The sequence below is a fragment of the Nipponia nippon genome, unplaced genomic scaffold (genome assembly GCF_047370975.1).
Source record: "Nipponia nippon isolate SJK-2023a ecotype South Korea unplaced genomic scaffold, ASM4737097v1 scaffold_1, whole genome shotgun sequence".
NCBI classification, from domain to species: Eukaryota; Metazoa; Chordata; class Aves; order Pelecaniformes; family Threskiornithidae; genus Nipponia; species Nipponia nippon.
Genome location: NW_028262290.1, coordinates 12,946,589 through 12,965,130, shown reverse-complemented (window position 1 = coordinate 12,965,130; position 18,542 = coordinate 12,946,589). Strand labels below are relative to the sequence as shown.

At 41.4% G+C, this 18,542-nt stretch overlaps 1 protein-coding gene across 1 annotated transcript in view; it reads left to right on the top strand.

Moving 5' to 3' along the window:
• Positions 1-16,959, top strand: part of FER1L6 (fer-1 like family member 6) — a 103,335-nt gene extending 86,376 nt beyond the window's left edge. Inside the window, exons 34-42 of the mRNA XM_009471068.2 lie at positions 404-574; positions 1,632-1,792; positions 4,676-4,818; positions 5,396-5,484; positions 7,535-7,633; positions 10,047-10,288; positions 10,633-10,796; positions 12,074-12,174; positions 16,335-16,959. Of these exons, the coding sequence (XP_009469343.2) occupies positions 404-574; positions 1,632-1,792; positions 4,676-4,818; positions 5,396-5,484; positions 7,535-7,633; positions 10,047-10,288; positions 10,633-10,796; positions 12,074-12,174; positions 16,335-16,515 (1,351 nt within the window). The 3' untranslated portion in view covers positions 16,516-16,959. The remainder of the gene's footprint in view (positions 1-403; positions 575-1,631; positions 1,793-4,675; positions 4,819-5,395; positions 5,485-7,534; positions 7,634-10,046; positions 10,289-10,632; positions 10,797-12,073; positions 12,175-16,334) is intronic.
• Positions 16,960-18,542: the final 1,583 nt, after the last annotated feature.

Below are 18,542 nucleotides of genomic sequence, written 5' to 3'. Positions count from 1 at the left end.
AAAACAGAAAAGACTCAGATGTCCCTTTTAAGGGTTCTGAAAAGCATGTCAGAACTCTTACATAGAACTTTGTTAGCCTTGTAATTTCCATACTTCCACCTCTATTGGATTCAGGATAAATCACTGCAGCTGACCCATTGCTCTGTCCCATTGCTCTGTCTACTGTGGACAGGAGCAATCTTAAAACTGTACAGGGGGTGGCAGGGAAGCAGGAGAAAGAAAATGCTTTTGCACTGTGTGTTTCCAATATGTTCAGATATTTCATTGAAACAAAAAACAGTACAAAAAAAACCCCACTGCTTATTAGAAGAGAGACCGTCCACACATTGTTTGCACAGCATTCATTAACTTAGTCTTTTAGGCTTCAAAACTGATTTGACTGCACAATCAATTTTTGCTGTAGATCATTTGAAATCCAAGCTACATTCCCCAAGGATTCCTTGCTCACAGTCCTGATCTACGACCATGACTTCGTGGGAACAGATGATCTCATTGGAGAGACTAAAATTGATTTGGAAAATCGTTTCTACAGCAGGCATCGAGCTACCTGTGGGTTACAAAGTCAATATGAAATGTAAGTACATCTTCAGACAGCAACAGAGCACACAGTGAATGATTTGACTTGAAGGTGAAATTCCAGATGTGGCTAAATATTATGCTTTCTCTGGCACGAAAGTGTCACAGGAGATATTTTAATTAACATTCATCAAAGTGCTTAGCAGTGGCTTTGGGTAGCTGCCGCCTCAGTAGGAAGTGGATATCTTAAAATTAACAACACTGTTTGTTCACCAAGTATTTTAGATAGTAAACAGCCTATGTATAACATACCTGCTGGATAAGCTGCCTTTGGACAGGCATAAAGGGCGAATGGAAAAAAATCTGTCAGAGAAATTATGACAGGGCTCTACTCTGCTCTCCATTATTCAGCTGCAACTGGAGTGATTGCAGCAAGGCTGTTGGGACTGGTGTGGCACTGGGGGGAATGGGAGCAGAGCGGGGCTGCTGGCATGGCCTCTGTAACAGAGATGAGTCACAGGGCGGCGGTGCTGAGCTCCTGGTCCCTGTCATATAGCTGTGCTCTCAAGGACGTTGTGCGCAAAGATTAATTAATGCAGAGAAAGTCAGACTAAAATAACTCCATTGCCCTGGGGTGGAGCACTGACCTGGGAGATGTGGGTTTGGGGTTCTTCTCCTGTGATTGTTCCTCTATTTTATCTATAAGTAAAAAGTGGACAACGTGACAATGCAATCCAGGAGCACAGACCAAACCCCAACATGTAGAACATGTAGACTTGAATCCTTTAGGTAGAATGGGGAACGAGCTTTGGTCCTTTTCCTCTTGGGGAGCATGCCAATGCCTGGGCTACTTTATCTAAGCTGTGGGTAAGACTATCTCAACTTCTCCTGTGTTTTAAGAGAAAAGAGTGGTTGGCCATAGGACCTGAGCAGACAGAGTGGGTGTCTCAAGTAAGAAGTAGTGCTGGACAAGTCAAAGGAAAAGTTTGGCTGAGCAGATGTCAGGGCCACTGACCACGAAGCAAATCTCTGCATGGGGAGTCCTGATTTGCCAGTGCACTTTGCTGAAGGAAAACCTCACCCATTTCTCTTCAGTCTCTATTCCCTCCTTGCAGAGAAGGGTACAATGCATGGCGAGATGCAACCAAACCAAGCGAGATCCTCACTAAGCTGTGTAAGGACTATAGGATAAGTGGACCCTTCATGCGGCCAGGGGAGATACAAGTAGGAACAAAAGTCTTTAAGGGACAAACAGTCTTCACAGAAGATGAGAACGGTAAGGAAGTAGTTCATCATTCTATAACTGCATTGTAGCAGTACCAAGATCCTGCCCAAGCTGTATCTGGGGCCCTGTTGTGCTATGCACTCTAAAGTCAGATTACTGGAACCTGTCTCTGCTTTGAAATACTCATATAGCTGTGGCGATGAATGCTGTGTCTATATTAGCTATTGCTGTAGCTTAATTGCAGAGAATCTGTAGGGTGAGACAGGTATTGCTGATGACCTGACATCCCCATGGTAGGTGCTGGGGATACTTTGGACTAGCTCCTGCCTGATCCCAAGGATGGGATGCCCAGGATTGGTTGGAGTGCAGGGGACCCTCTTGGAACATGTTTTCTGGCTTAGTTTCTTCTGAAAGGAGTCCAATTTGCATGCTCTGAGATCCTTCCACACAGCAAATCAAAGCATGGGAACTCAGGGAGAGTCTTTTCAAAAATTCATTCCCTGTCTAAACTAAAACACTAGTGTAGACAGACCCAAGAACTGAGAAGAAGGGGGAAGGGAAATACAGATGTGAAGTAACTCACACTCAGACAAGTCCTCTGTTTGACCACAGTTAAGTTCCAGGCCACTTACCTGCCAGTCCTACCTTACCTATTTGGTTTTCCTCTCTGTTGCATTTTTTTGTCCTCTTGATTATTACCACTCTGACTGCTCTTCTGAAGCACTAACACAGCACTGTGTAAATGCAGGTACCTGTGGGGTCCATGAATCCAGAGGGCAGGATAGAACCTACTTTCAGAGCTTCCAGATTAAAAAGAGGGCAAAGCTACGAGGAAGTTGAGTGTCCGTATCACATAGGAGTGAAGTGGGACAGAGCTATCAGTGAAAGATGTCCCTACCCATGGCAGGGGGGTTGGATGAGATGATCTTTGAAGGTCACTTCCAACCCAAACCATTCTATGATTCAGTTTTATACTTAGGGTAAGGAAAAGAAATGTGAGGATGGAGGCTTTCAAGGGGGAACAAAAGGAGCTGGTCTTGGAGACAGTAGTGGACGCTATGGCAGCGTAGGGAAACCTCTAATCCCTTATCTGTGTTTATTCATCTTTGAGCAAATTCCCCTTGGCAGCTACAAAATATAGCTCACACCTCAACTGGAAGGCTGCTCAGGTAGCACTGATGAAGGGAGAAGTGTTGATCCATTTCTGGTTTCTTGGCCTGAGAGAGATTTATGACTCCAATATTGCTGTTTGTTTTCTTCACCAGCAGATGACTGAGTGAGCCTGCCAGCAACAGGATCTCTCGATCAAAATTCTGGTTCACTAAAATGAGCTTCAGACAAACCAACATCAGACAAGATGATGGAAATCAAAAGCAAGGAAATACAGAACCAGATGGCAAAATACAAAGTACTTATGTACACAAGCTTTTCAACAAGTTATAAAGAAATAGTTTACAGCATACAGTCTTCTGCATGATCCTTATCCAGACTGCTGTTCTGACAAGTACATCTGGGTCCTTATTTCCTGCTGGGTTCCTGTGCTGGTCATCATTCGGGTCTATAAAACTAGCAAAGACCACAGATTTGAGCTACACAGGAGTACCAAAAAGGGGGAGCAGTACCATTTCCACTTCACAGGTGGAGAAAATTACATTTGTGGGCCTTACATCCAGCTTTAAATTGCAAGGGAAAGAATAATTTAACTTTGCTCTAGGAGCACAGAAACTGAATAGAATAGAATAGAATAGAATAGAATAGAATAGAATAGAATAGAATAGTTCAGTTGGAAGGGACCTACAACAATCATCTAGTCCAACTGCCTGACCACTACTCCCAGGTAGTCTAGGACTACCTGCAGCCAATGGGAAGAAGTAAGCATCTTCAGAGGGTGACTATGTGTTATCATGGGACAATCTGTCCTTGCTATTGAGGCTGCTTGAGTGCTCAGGCTAAAGACCTTGTTTTTAGCTGGCTAAAATTAGATGAAACACAGCACATCTGAAACACGTCAGTGCACAAGAGGGAGCTAGGACTCATAACCACGGGGTCATCCTTCCTCCCTCTCTGAGTCATTAGGAAGGGTTTAATACCTACTGTTTAAATCCAAAACAAACCTTTTGTCTCCTACCAGCAACTCAGAGATAGCAACACTGCAGGAAAAGCGGTAACTGCTGACAGAACGAAGTCTTAACTTTCTTCTCACTTGGGTACTCCTGTCCTAATCTAGGAGACATCCCTCTTCAAAAGCCTGGGTTCCTTTTGTGTGGAGCCCACACAAAAAGGGAGGAAAGAGAATCTCAAGAGCTCAAAAGGCTTTCTCTGCTTTCCAATACTCACCCTACCTTCAATATCCTTCCTTGAGGTGCCATTCTCTGGCATCTCCCTTCCTCCAGTGGCCAAGCTGAGCTGGTCAGGAGGTGACATATTATTTCCCATGGCCTGCAACCCTCTTCCTTTGAGGTGTGATTCAGTTCTCCAGGGGAGTGTTTGCTGTTGCCATCACAAGGCAAAATGAGGTGTCGATACAACTCCTAGTGCCTATTTACCATCAGCTCCATCAAAATCCAAGTCTCCTTGTCTTTCATGAACCATAAAAAAGCCTCACATTTGCAATTTTCTGTAAAAAGAGTAGTTCACAGGTTTCTTCCACCTTCCTGTTAGAAGCTGCTGTTGTAATAGTGAAATGGTTCACCGTGTTTTATGAACTACTGCCTAAGTGCTAATCTTCTAGTTACCCTGGCGGGTACCCTAATTTACGAGAACTAAATGCATCTTCAAGACCCTTCTTTACTTAGCTGGGATACATAAAACCTTCCTGTTAACTCAAGCAGATTTTTTAATGACCATCTTTAATAATTAATGGAACATATTACCAAGTGGTTCAACATTATAATTAAGCTCTCTTTGTTCTTTTTGTTTTATTCTTTCCTATAGAGGAGCCAGTTGAATCGTATGAGCATCTCTCCTTGAAGGTTTTACATGCTTGGGAAGAAATCCCTGGAGCTGGAAACAAACTGGTCCCAGAGCACATTGAGACTCGGCCTCTCTACCATAAGGATAAGCCAGGAATGGAACAGGTAGAGCAGCTCAGAGATGGTGGTGATGGCAGACCCAGGAGCAGTTTTCCTTTCCTCCAGTTACTGTCGTTTCTATTTGTACCTGCAGACTTACAGAGACAGCATCCCAGTGTTGTACCATATATGAGATTTTGTACAGCATCAACCTGGAAATTGTCACACATATATGTATACAGCCAGTTACCTAAATGCACAGTAATCACACAAGGTGTGACTGCATATTTTCATTCTTTTAAATGCTTTAGTTTATTAAGTTAACACAAACTCTGCTTGTATTTGGGTTTGGTTCTTTTTTTTCCTTTCATCACATCCTATTTTTATATGGATTTTACCTTGAAGTTGCAAATGTTCGAGCTCAGTTCCAACTTCACCAAAAATTCCTGAGAGACTGATAGAATATTTGTATGAAAAAAATATATTGTATAGTAAGTTTATAGATGAAATCATACTTACAGGATAGTGAGCTGGTTGGTGCTTACAGAGGAAGCGGTGGGTTTGGATGTCAGAACTACATTTAAAGCCTTTTAAAGTCTCTCTAAAATAGGGTTACAGAGATGTTTATCTCTTTGTTTTCAAGGGTCGTGTACAGATGTGGGTTGACATGTTTCCTAAAGATATGCCTCTGCCAGGACCCCCAGTGGACATTTCACCAAGAAAACCCAAAGGGTAATACTCTATGCTTTCCTCCCAGCACAGTGGTATAAATCTTTAAAGACTGAGTCTTTCTTAAGTGTCTGGAAAGAACTATAAAAAGAAATATCACAAACAGCCTTCTGTGATCCTGAGAAAAGATTTCTTAGGTTCACATGACTTCAAGTCAAAAGAGAGCATCTAGTTTGGTCTCCTCCATCAAACAACTCAAAGAACTGTTGGTGATTTTTTCATTAAGGGCTATCACACACCTCTTTTAGAAAGATACACCTTTTTCATATAGAGATTGCAGGTGGCTAGAGGCAAGAGTCCCTTAATAATTCTGATGTTATCGTCCACTTGTTGAGCTGAAAGAAGTAATTCTGATTTCACTACGTCTTTCAGCTAGATAACTTACTTGACCCTGGTTGAGATCTTCAGTCTGATGCAATGGTATTACACCTATTAGATTTCCAGCACTTCGTTCAAAGATAAGATCAAGAAACACATAAAGCAGCAAAAGAAAGAAGAGATACGTTGGGAATAACCTTCTCTCAAATTTCACACAGATGCTTATGCTGCTTTATATGCAACACTACACATAGTTCTTCAAGCTAATTGAATGTTTGTAAATGAAACACAAAAATGAGCAACAGAGTTCTCAGCCCATCCTGTATTCACTTTATTCCAATATTTTAGCAAGGCCTTTCCTGAGAATTTTATGTCTGAAGCAGCATCAGGTGCTATTCTTGTATTATTTATGTTTCAACAAGAAACAATGTAATAAAAACTTGTTTCTTTTCCTTTCCTTTTACAAAAGCCAAGATCTGACAAAAATAAGAGCCTGTGTAACAATTACTTTCTTCAGACCAGACCTTTCTATAAAGGACCTTAACAACAAGCACTTTCCAATACAAAAAGATTTAAAACTAATCATGCCCACAAAACCAAAATGTTGCTGCTGTTTTTGTAGCCTACAAAAGCAGGGAAAAATATTGTCAAACCATTAATTATGAGAAAGAAAGTAGACATGCAAACATGAGTTACACATTTTGCTGAGAAATGCATGTTTGCTGCAGCAAAACAGACTCCAGGCTCCATAAGACTTCAGACGCTTTGTGAAACATTTCTTATTGACGATCTTCGACTGAACAAGGAGCTGACGGAGCACTGCAGATGAAAGTTTCTTTGGCTAGTGCAGAGGCTTGGTTTTCATGGTTGACATCTCCTTCAGAGCTCCATGATGTAGGGTATCTGGTAACTTCTGGGGCAAACTGTTTCACACCTGAGATTGAGGCTATTTCCAAGATACCACATGTCATATCTGAAAAATGATATGTCGGTGTTCTCAGACACGTTTTTTGTTTGTTTGGTTGGTTTGGTTTTTTTTTTTTTTTTTTTTTTTATTTTGCAGTCATACAATGACTACCTAAATTTTTTAGTATCAATTTTTTATGTCACCTGCAAGACCTGTATTTCAGTTCAAGCTTCTAGAGCTTTGGATGGTCACCATAAATGTCTTCCTATAGGGAGTGGAAAGGATAGGAAAGTTTTAATTCCTTTTACTGTTGCTTCTACAGCTGATTGCAGTTGCTTAAATGAAAATATCCCTAAACAGTGCTTCTCTTTCCTTTTAATGCACTGGATTGTACCAAATACAAAGTTTTGGGGCATTTCTTCCGAAAAGCACCTCCCAGGGAGCTCTGTTTTTTATTAGCAAGCTGCTCACTCTTTTGGAGACTGCTCTGATGATGTTGTTCAGATCAACTTTGCCTTGTTTCACTGCAGCATTTTTGTGAAAAGAGTTGAAAAGGAACAGGCCCATAAAAGCAAGGAATTTTCCATCCCTCCAAAGCTGACTGTGACCCCGCTGTTGTCCAGCATGCTCCAAGGGCTGAGAGGAGCCACCATCCCCACTCTATCACTAGACTTTTGTAAACAGAAGAGGCCTGAGGCTGGTGATATTTTAAGAGTTTTGCACAAACACAGCATTTCTCACATTATAAAAGCATGATTTGATAGAGGTATACATTAGTGTCTGACCAGAGCTTGAGTATACACAGGCCTGCTTTCCTTTCTTTTTCAGCTATGAACTGAGGGTCATAATCTGGAATACCGAGGATGTAATTCTAGAAGATGAAAATATCTTTACGGGGCAAAAATCAAGTGATATCTATGTAAAAGGGTAAGTTCTTCAGGACTTGTCTTCAAAAGAACCTGTAGTATTTCATTCAAAATCAGATGAAAAAATTGTGTTGTAAGAATATCTGATAAGCTATTTCTGTGACCTTGGCACTTTGCTCTAAATGCCTGCCCATATTACTCATCTATATTGGATACTGCTTCTTTTTTTTTTTCCCTCTTAAAATCAAGTAATTGTAAAATGGCACCAGTCGTTACTTCCCAGTCAGGCAGAGATGGCGCAAGAAGAGAACCAAGCCCACAGTTTAGCTAACAGAGATCAAACACTTACAGAACTTGAACTGTAAGAGTTTACACAGATGCAGAGAGGTTTGATATAATCAGAGAAAAGGTAACTATGACCACAACAGAAGCAAGAAGCATATGTTTGCCAGGCTATTTCTATTGGAAATATTCTCTAACCTCATGTGGGAAGCATGTGTGGGTGAATGACCATGACTGTGCTGAGGAGAACATCACGTGGGCACTTTCTGCTCTCCACCTCATTCCTGCTGCAGCCAAAACATCTGTGACAGCTTCACAGATGTTACTGGTATAATCAGTAAGCCCTATCACATAAATAAAATGAAAAGAGAGTGAAAGGGGAGCTTCACACACAAACCAGCTCTTTCCTGAGATTATAGAAGGTTACTTCTAAAATTACTTGCCTGTTTTGCAGTACTGCTTTGCGCTTGCTGCTTCTGAGCAGGATTTGAATACAAGTACCAGAGGGGGGTGGGGGAAAATTATGGCATAAGTGGTTGTAGGAGGTATTGTAAATCTCAGGTGCAAGACCGGTCTTAGATTTCTTGCCGTGTTTCCACCACTAGAGAGTGAGATTAATATGCCAGTATGAATTGTGTCATTGTGAAGTCCTGGAAAGATCTGAATTTGTAGAGCACTAGGCATATGGAAAAGTGAATTTCCCTAAAAAGCTGTTGCAGTATTGCCAGTGACCAAATGCGAAGAGCTGGAGGAGGGAACACTGGGACCGATGGAGCAGAGAAGGGAGGATGTTTTCCACTTTGCAGGTTCTGAAAATCACATGAACATAATAAGAAATCCAAAGTAAGCATAAGGACAGGGCAGTCTGGTAGCAGCTCTTACTCCTGTGTAGGGTATATCTACATGCATTTTACCAGGGAAATTTGCATTGGCTCTGACCAAGCTGTGTGGGGCACCAGGAGTGGTACCCCTCGTTTGGAGCAGGTGATATTAGCCCTGGTGAAGCACGCACTAATACAACCCTATGGCCCCCAGCGTGCTGCAAGCGTGGTTATTGCCCACACTGGCTGAGCAAACCTCCCTTGCAGTTCCCTGAGAGGAGCTACTCTGAAATCACTGGTGTTCACAGAGATATAACCAACTTAGCAGTAAACTAACGTGCTCAGAGCAGTAGCAGAGTAGCTCTGAGAGCACAAAATTGAGGAAATAAATAGGGAGCCAGCCTTTGTGCTAAGCTGTGTGATATCATGAGGACATCACTATCAATGCCAGAGCGGTCTGACAGGGAAAGCCAGGAGTGGATAACTTTTTGCTTCTGTGCCTTAATGATGAAGACACAAATCTCATTATGTTCACACACTGTGTGTGGCACTGAATCTGTCACCAGGCATGGATTTGCGCTGGGGATAGTGCCGTGCTTGGGATTGCTACTGATTTTCCCAATTCCTTTTTGAAATAATGGGGCTTGCAGGGGAAGAGCCACTCTGGATGCAGCGCAAAAATGCTAATCTTTACTCAAGCTGTGATAAATCATCTTCAGAACTAAAACATATCTAGGTGGATCATTACCTTGATGGAGCTCTTCAGAAAAGAAGATTATATTTAGGAAAGTGTTGTCCTTTTGTAACATAGCATTGCACATCAGATGTTGTGCACACTGTAGCAGAAACCAAGAGGAACTCACCAGAAAAAAACAAGGAGACAGGTTAATTTATTTATGGCATATTTATATTCCCAAACTGCAACTGCAAAGGGTTTAGACTCTAATACTGAGCACTTAAATCAGTCTTGGGACATTGACACAGAGTTTATGAGTGTGGCACAACATGAATACAGGGCGGTTAGTAGTGGATAAAGGAATGATGCTGTCTTTGCCTGTCCCAAACAAGACAGACGTCTTGGCCAATAGTAAATGGCCAACTGGTATTTTGGGGTCTGATCTAAATAAAAATCACGTTCTCACTCTCAAATTTTGATCATCACTGGCCACTGCTGCAGCCTCTGCCATGGCTCGGAGGTAGCTGAGATCCCCAAGCCAGGGCTGTCACTGTGTGTCGCAGTCCTGAACGGTGTGTTACCTAGTACTGGTTAGGGAGGAATTAGTACGTTATCATGCCTGTAACTGAATAACGACAACCACAACTCCAGCTCCCCCCGTGACAGCAGTGTATTGCACTATGTTCTTGCCATAGGTGGATAAAGGGCCTGGAAGAGGACAAGCAGGAGACAGACGTACATTACAACTCCTTGACAGGAGAGGGCAACTTCAACTGGCGCTTTGTGTTCCCGTTCTGCTATCTCCCAGCAGAGAAACAAATGGTGGTTAGTAAAAGAGAAAACATATTTTCCTTGGAAAAAACAGAGCGCAAAATACCTGCTGAACTGGTGCTGCAGGTGTGGGACTTCGAAAGACTCTCTTCAGATGATTTCTTGGGTAAGTATGCAATGGATCTGTCTGAACTTCACCTGAGGACTTGCCAGACCTGTATTTTATAGTGGTATGTACAAAGAGGTGTTTGAGATCCAACTTTTGCTTGTTTTTCTCTGAACTACCACATTGCAAACTTACACATTTCTTGGAGAGGCAATAATTAGGAACTCAGATGAGACGATGTCTGGGCAATACAAATGACTGGCTTGTGGTGCAGAGAGATCCCTGGCTACGAAGCTTGGGCCCAAGCTGCTGCATTGCTCCATGTATCTTACCTGGAAGTTGCTGTTTGAGCGTGTTCATATCTGTCCGGTCTCTGAGTGTTGTCACTTTACTTCTCCCTCCAGGAACTCTTGAACTGAACCTGAATGGGTTCCCTCGAGCAGCAAAGACAGCCAAGAGCTGTGACCTAGGCACGGTTGTGGCAGCAAGTGATGAAAAAAAGATCTCCATATTTCAGCAGAAGCGAGTCAGAGGCTGGTGGCCTTTTGTCAAAGCTGGGGAGCTCACGGTAGGCAGCTCATGACAGATGAACAGCGTTTCTCTGGGGCTGATATGCTCTGCTGAGTTCCTGAGACAGACAGATGCTAATTTTGCATGTGGCATCTGAAGAACCACCACCACCACTGGCAATGCATAGGACTCCTCCAAATGCTTCAGTGGTCCGCCATAGATTTGGTTCAGATAATCCCAGGCAACCAGAGCACTTTGTACTTTTTCTTTGCTGCTTTCTTCCGCTGTTTGTCTCCCAGCACACCAGATGGGTAGAGTGGAAAATCAGGTGTTTCCAGCCAACTTTATGTCAGCTGAGGAAATCCTGGGAGGAATCTCACCTGCTTATTTATTTCTTTTCTATTTATTTCTCTTCTATTTATTTCTCACTTCAACCAGGGTGAAGGAACTGATTTTGGAGTCTACCATTATTGTCCTTGCTAGTGACACGTCTCAAGTAGAAAGAGCACAGTTCTCTCTTCCTATTGAAGTGTGCTCACTAAGCCAATATTTTTTTGGTTTAGTGGCAGGATACAATCGGTATAAAGGAATGCGAAGGATAATGACAGCTTCCTCCAAACTCTACAAGACTTGTTATGTTAGAAGTATCATCCTAAGAAGAACATACATACTGTCCCACAAGTTTTCATTTACCTGAAGCCTCTAGCGTAACAAAGCTTGCAGCAGGGTGTAAATCTTACTCAGTGTGTACCTAGCTATTTATCTCAGAGTTTTCTGCTGCAGCCTCTCTTCATAATGTTGTAGTGCTTTCTGTGTATAATCTGGAGCTACACTGAAATTCTCAGTGTTTAACACAACTTCTCCATTTTCCCTGTCTTTAAGGCTTCTTTGTACTGTTACAGCAGTACAGGGATCCTCAGTGTAAATGAAAGACAGCTCTGCTCCTCTATTTCTTAGGTGGAGTGCATGTATCTAGGCATGAAGTAAATCCCAATAGTTAACTCTGCACAGATCACTTCGGGATCTTGGACCCCAACCTGGGCATCCGTGCAGCCCAGTTCTGGGATTAGTGGTTAGTTACAGAAAAGGTATTTATGAGTCTGGAAGAAAACATACTACCTGTCTTTCCTCATGGCCCTTGAGCATAAGTCAGGAATTTGGTGCTTGGGTTTTGCTTTGTGCTTTCTCTTCATCTGCAAAGACTTCCTCTTATTTTCTTTAATCAAATTCCTTCACCCTCAGCTCATTTCGTAATTTCTCCACAAGCTGAATCCTGCTGTGATTTAATTATAATAACCCAGGACTGGATGCTTACATATCATCTCTCTGATCCAGGGCAAAGTGGAAGCTGAGTTTCACTTAGTCACAGCAGAAGAAGCTGAGAAGAATCCAGTAGGCAAAGCTCGAAAGGAGCCTGAGCCCTTGGAAAAACCCAAGTGAGTAGGAGCACACTCATTAAACAAGCTGGGGCAGGGGTGTTCAGCAGGAGACGGGGAAGAGCAGGTCTCCTTGCTCCTCTCCTGGCTTTTCTCCTTTTTCCTGCTGTAACTTTGAGCAAGCCGTTTGGCAACTTGTGCATCAGTGGGTTCCCTCATGACAGGGGAGGCAGCTGGCACTCATAGCTGGCAGCACCTTCCAGGCTAGCAGAAATGCCTTCCTCTGGGAGCCAAAATAAATCTGCCCATTTGTCCTCAACTATAGTTCATATGTGGGCTCATTCCATAGCTGACCTGGCACGTGATAACCTCTTAAACCATCATAACTTATGCATAGATGGATGATATTTATTATATTAAGAGGATAATTATAAGCCATTAATGTTTAAGTGCTTTAAAATGACTGTATGAAATATTTCCTCTGTCTAGTTGTTTTTTTAATATGACCATTAGGAGACAGAGTCTTAGTATTAAGAAACAAGAATTTTGGGTATTAGGAAAAATTTCTTCAGTGAAAGGGTTGTCAAGCATTGGAACAGGCTGCCCAGGGAAGTGGTTCAGTCACCATCCCTTCAGGTATTTAAAAGGCTTGTAGATGTGGCTCTTAGGGACATGGTTTAGTGGTGGACTTGGTAGTGTTAGGTTTACGGTTGGACTCAATGATCTTAAGTGTCTCTTCCAACCTAAATGATTCTGTGTTTCTGTGATTCTATGATTCTAAGAATTACCTGTACACATTTAAAGGTGTCTTAGTTGCTACATATCCATGGAAAACTGACTTATGCTTACATCTAGTTATTTTTGCAGGAATTAATCACTTTCAGATAAAGCACATAAAACATGAAAATCGGGTCATACAGGAATGACACAACTTTAACAAATCTATCTCTAATTTTTTGGTCCTTCATGATCAAAGAATGAAGATGCTTATTTTTCATCATAAGACTTTTTAATGAGGACATTTTAAGTGGTTTGACAAAGGCAGATGACCTAGAAGAGGAGCATTTTGTCCTTCAGTATTTGTCACATTAAAAAAATATTATCAGCTGAGATTTTTGCATTCAGAAAAAATGTACTTCTAATCTATTTTGGCTCAAGTACTTTGTTCTACTAAAGTAATGAGCTAGATTAAAAAAAAAAAAAAAAAAGAGAGAGAGAAATTGATGTTGTATTTCCTGCTACCAAAGCTTCTAAAAATCAATTGCTAATCATAATGGCAATCATTGCACATTCTGTTTAATTTTGTTGGTTTGAAATATATCTCGGGATAAAATGAAAAAGGAAAAGACAGCATAAAGGTGGAATTGCCAATACCCCTACAAAGGGTATAAATGTAGCCTGAAAATTAGATGTATCAGAGACTTGTTGAAAATTAGCCTTGGAAAGACTTCAATCAATCATTTCACCCAACACCTTTACTCAAAGGCAGGATGATCTATGCCTGACAGATGTCTGTATGAAAGATTCCCAATAATGGAAACTAAAGCAGTGTCTTAAAGAGAAGAGAGGACTAGGACAGCTCTGAAATACATCTGGTGGGAAGCAATCAGCCTAGGCAGTTTTAAGAGGGAGTGCAGTGTGTAACAGAAAGATTACATGTCCAGAAGGTTGTCAACAGGACGTGCAAAGGCACCCTCTCATTTTCCTCTCATTTTTTCAGGCCCAGCCCATGCACCCCAGGTAGCCTGGGGCTCCGGGGCTCCAGGGCTCCCTGCATTTTCACCTCAAGGGTATTTTATCTGCAAATGTGCTGTTGGGCCAAAAGGTTGTCACTAGCCTGGTGTCCCCTTTTCTGCTGCACAGCCAGCCTGGAGGTGTTTTGACCCAGAAGCCACAAAACCAGAGTCTTCCTCCAGATCTTGCACAGAGGCTCCACATCTAGGTTTTTATGACAAAATACACAGTGAACACATGCCTCAACCCAGTTCTACTCTTAATTGAGATGTATGCCTCAACTAAATTAAAATTAGGAATCCCATTTACCTAACACATATATCTTAAGATGGGAGCTGGGGCAAGAGATGGATTGTCCTCTAGAAGGTCCTTCCTCTACACATGCAGACAGCCCACATGACTGACCAGGCTGGGCATCTAAGTTTTAAAGTTAGGCAAAATAAATCCTAAGGTTACTAAAGCAATATCAGCATGTGGATAGTAAATACTATTTTAGCTGGACACTCACTTACTGGAAAGAAAATAAACTCATAGCTGAAGACATTAAGACATAAAGCTGGTACCAGCTCAGTGCCCCCGAGTGATGGAATATGTGGTTCATACATGCAGAGCAGTCAAAATCAACTCAGAGAGAACAGATAACTGTTTCTGCACTTCAAGTGAGTTCTCTTCAGGAACAATTGGATCTCAAGAGGCTTTGTGTCAGGACCTCCATATCTCTATGCTAGTACTGTAGGTTCACATTTTTTTTGCTAATCATGTAGACTCACACAGAGGAGCAGAGAAATTTTCAGATTATTTTGCATAATTAAGTTTTTAAGTTAAGAAACAAAATAATTTCAAAACCAAAATTATCTTCTAGGAGCTACTAAATGGTAACAGACTCTTTAATGTACCAAAGCAAAGGTGGACAAAGATTAAATGTCTGGGAACTAAAGAGAAACATGCAATTGAGAAATAAGGTGCAGTGAGTGTAGTATCCTGCTGGCCAAAGCACCATGAGGTTATCCATGTCTTCATCTCTGCCAATCAAGACAGGATGCTTTTCTGGATGCACTCTGTTATAACAAATACGCTGCTATAACTGCTACCAAATTCTATTGCCTATGTTGCAAATTAGACAAGCAAGAGTCTGGCTTTTTTTCCCTGTGTTTAAAGGTTATGAAAAGCCCTTAAGCAGTTGGAACATGCAGACTAATGGTTTTGTTACTCAAGTCTGTGATTCAGTAAGTTTTATTCTTTAGAGTATCCATTTTTTAGTAATTCATTTTAACCTGGAGGGCTTATTTGTTGATTTATTTCTGAGTCATTTCCACCCCAGTAAAAAACACAGTCTTTAATTAAAAGATATTCAGTTGGCCTTTTAGATTTATAGACTTTCTGTCACAGTGGCATTCACTTCCACATGCTGAATCCTGAATTCTCCAGATAACTAAGACATTGCTTAAATTCCTTAAACAGCTTTCTGGAGTGAGACACGGCCGTTGCTTTTTGTGACCCTCAGTCTTAATTTCATTCTCTTTACTGCTGCACCATCTGCACAATTACAGTGAGCTCGGATGCGAAAGATGATAACCTGTGCCCAATGTTGCAGGTGTTAATGTTGCTCCACACCACTGTACTCTGCAGGTCATCCCATCATACAAAGCTGACAGATGTTGCCTCAGCTCATCGCAGGGGTAGGGATGTTGAAGTCAGAGACATAGTGACCTCCCAAACTGGGTGGCATGCCAGAGGAGACACTATGCCAACATTTTTCCTAAGGAGAACATTGTTTTCCTCTCTGTATGCAGCCAGCTTTGCTATACAGTGTAAAGAAACACCTGGTTATGGAGGAGAATACGACATGGGGCAACGTTTGGAATAAAATTAGGATTGTGGCGTGCAGATATTCTCCACCAGAAGAAGGTGGCTCTTCTTTATGTACCCAGGCAAACTACCTAGATTTCAGGCTTCATCTCATCTCCTGTTTTCAGAAGGCCTGTTTTGAATTTCCTTCTGAAAATATGCCATTTTGGGCCATATGCCAGGCCTGAGCTGGCTCTGGCTCTTATGGCACTGTGACTATCACTGAGCAATCAAATTTTTGTAGTGGCTCATTACTCCTTTTGCAGTGCTAAATTCCTTGCAACGATTAGAAAGCTTTTGTACTCAAGTTCAAGATGGCTGCATTTCTTCTTTAGGATTTGTCATGATCTTGTCTGTAATTTTGAACCCCATATCTTGCCTTAAATTGGAGTAGTTATGAAGTGTGAACTGCAATTTCATTCTGAGTGGTGTGTGGAGCTTGGACTTGGGAACGGATGGAAGAAGAGTGACCCAGTAGTATGTGAAACTCGTGGAAGTTCCCTCTAAACTCTTTAGTGTGTTCCCAGGAGTTAAAGGTCCTTTTTAGACTCAAATATATATTTTGCAGTGGGGTAGCTTTGCAAATAGCTGGATCTGCCTTTACAAAAGTTTTTCTCTTTTTCTTTCTTCCCCTTTAGCCGACCAGACACATCCTTCTCTTGGTTTGTAAATCCCTTCAAGTGTTTGTATCACCTGATCTGGAGAAATTACAAGAAGTACATCATAATCGGCATAATTCTGCTTATTCTCATTGTCTTCCTGGTGCTCTTCATCTACACGCTGCCAGGTGCGATCAGTCATAGGATAGTTGTAGGATGAGCATAGGTTATGGCTCTCATTGTAGCCAATCATATACTAACAAACACTTCAGTTAAAAATAAAAGTCAGGCATACAGAATTAATCAACTTGAAACACATCTCATTCCTTGTAAAAAGAAAACATAACTATTCATATCAGAAACTGGAGCTCTCCTAGAATATTTTAATATCTTCTTTGGCTGCTCATTCAGACCCAGCTTTAATGTACGTTTTCATTAACATGCTGCTGCAGCTTTATTGACAATGAAAGTTTGATTCTGCACCTAAAATTGAGTTTGAAAGTAAATCCCTTAATGCTATGCAGAAATTGATTTGTCAGTCAAGTTTTTATAATTGTGGACAAATGATTAAATATTAAGAGCAAAATCTGTACACAAAGGTAAATGTATAGTTCAGTCTTTGCATAGTTTTGTAATTAATTATTTGAACTATTTTTCAATGACCTTATAACAGCATGATTATTTTGAGATAAAAGGATTATTAAAAAAAAAAAATCCAAGGTTAAATTGTCTCATTTGGTGTCATGTGCAGAATTCACGCTGCACCTCTCCGTAGGTGCTCTGTGCTCTATAAGGACATCTCACACACTTATAAATGAGGTAAGTGTCGGTGATGGGGGGAGGTAGAAGCAGAGATGGAAAGAACTTTTTTCAGGTGCAGTTTGAAAGTGCTGGAGGTCGCTGGAGGAGAGGGATCAGAAAGATGAAGACTCAGCCACAGGCACTGCGGTAGCAAATGATCCTTGTAAAGGAGAGGGAACAGGGAGCATCCTGCTGCTTGACGAGCAGAGGGAAAGAGGAATGGAAAAGAAAAAGGCTGCAGAGTGGAACAAATCATGAAGGATTAAAGAAAACAAGGAATAAAACCTTACACAGTTGTCAATGTGAAAATCCTCATCCTACTTAAGAATACAGAAAATGCTGCAGCCTATGTCATGCACAAGGAAAGGCCTGATAAATAATGACCCCACTTGCTCTTAAAATGAGTGAATATGATTTGAAGTAGCTATACAAATCTCCTCTAGTCTCATCCATGGTTAGACATGTTGCAAAGGTGACCTTTGAGAAAATGGTTTCCATCATGTTCTGCTCATACAAAGTGCGAGCACCCTTTGCAAATTTTAAAGTATCAAAAGGCAAGAAAAAGAAATCCGAAAAATGCTGATAATTTTACCAAGCTCAGGAATAGAAATGTAGGCATCTGCATCATTCTCAGAGGCCACTTCTATGGGAAGCTTGTGTGGTACTGCTTGTACCTGGCCTGTTAGGGCTGTGCAATGAGCCTCTGTATTCCCCTCTGGCCTACAACACAGGTAATTGCATTATTCTGAAAAATAGATGTCAGTGAAACTTCCACAGAGAAAATATTTCACATTTAAAAAGCATTTTAGAGGCTTATTTTGGATGGGATGAATTGCTCTAAAAGTGCCTCTTCTTCATTCCACTGATGACAGAGGCAGATGGCTAAAGGCAGGCTGAAAGCATCCCATCCCCACCCCATCCAGCAGATTCTGACTCAGTATTTCTTCTAAATTTCATGTTCTGAGTATAAAATAAATATAACTAAAGTATTTAGGTATGTGAGTAATTACATTACAACTAGACATGTGGCAAAGGACCACACTGGATGGATTTCATTGTTGGGCTATTTTCCTTTAGAAGTGTATTTAATACGACCGAGAAATTAGAACACAATTACATGGTTGAATCTGTACTAGTTAAACGTAGCAATGGAAGACAGTGATGTGGAAAGGTGCTGACCACCCTTGAGTCCCTCTTCATCTCATATCCGTCTGCACTGGGCCCTCGTCTGGTGCCGTCTCTGCTTACACAACATGTGTGACACAGTCCTCTGACACCCCTTATTTTTCAATTTTGTGCTATTTTGGAATTGAGCTGGTATGAAACAGAAAAGGAAATGTTATTTCTCCCAATATGTCACCCTACCATTAATTTTGGAAATGCAATTTAGAAGCTCCAATAAGAGCAAACAATAAAATTATTTTGGTGCAAAACGTGGGAGATGAA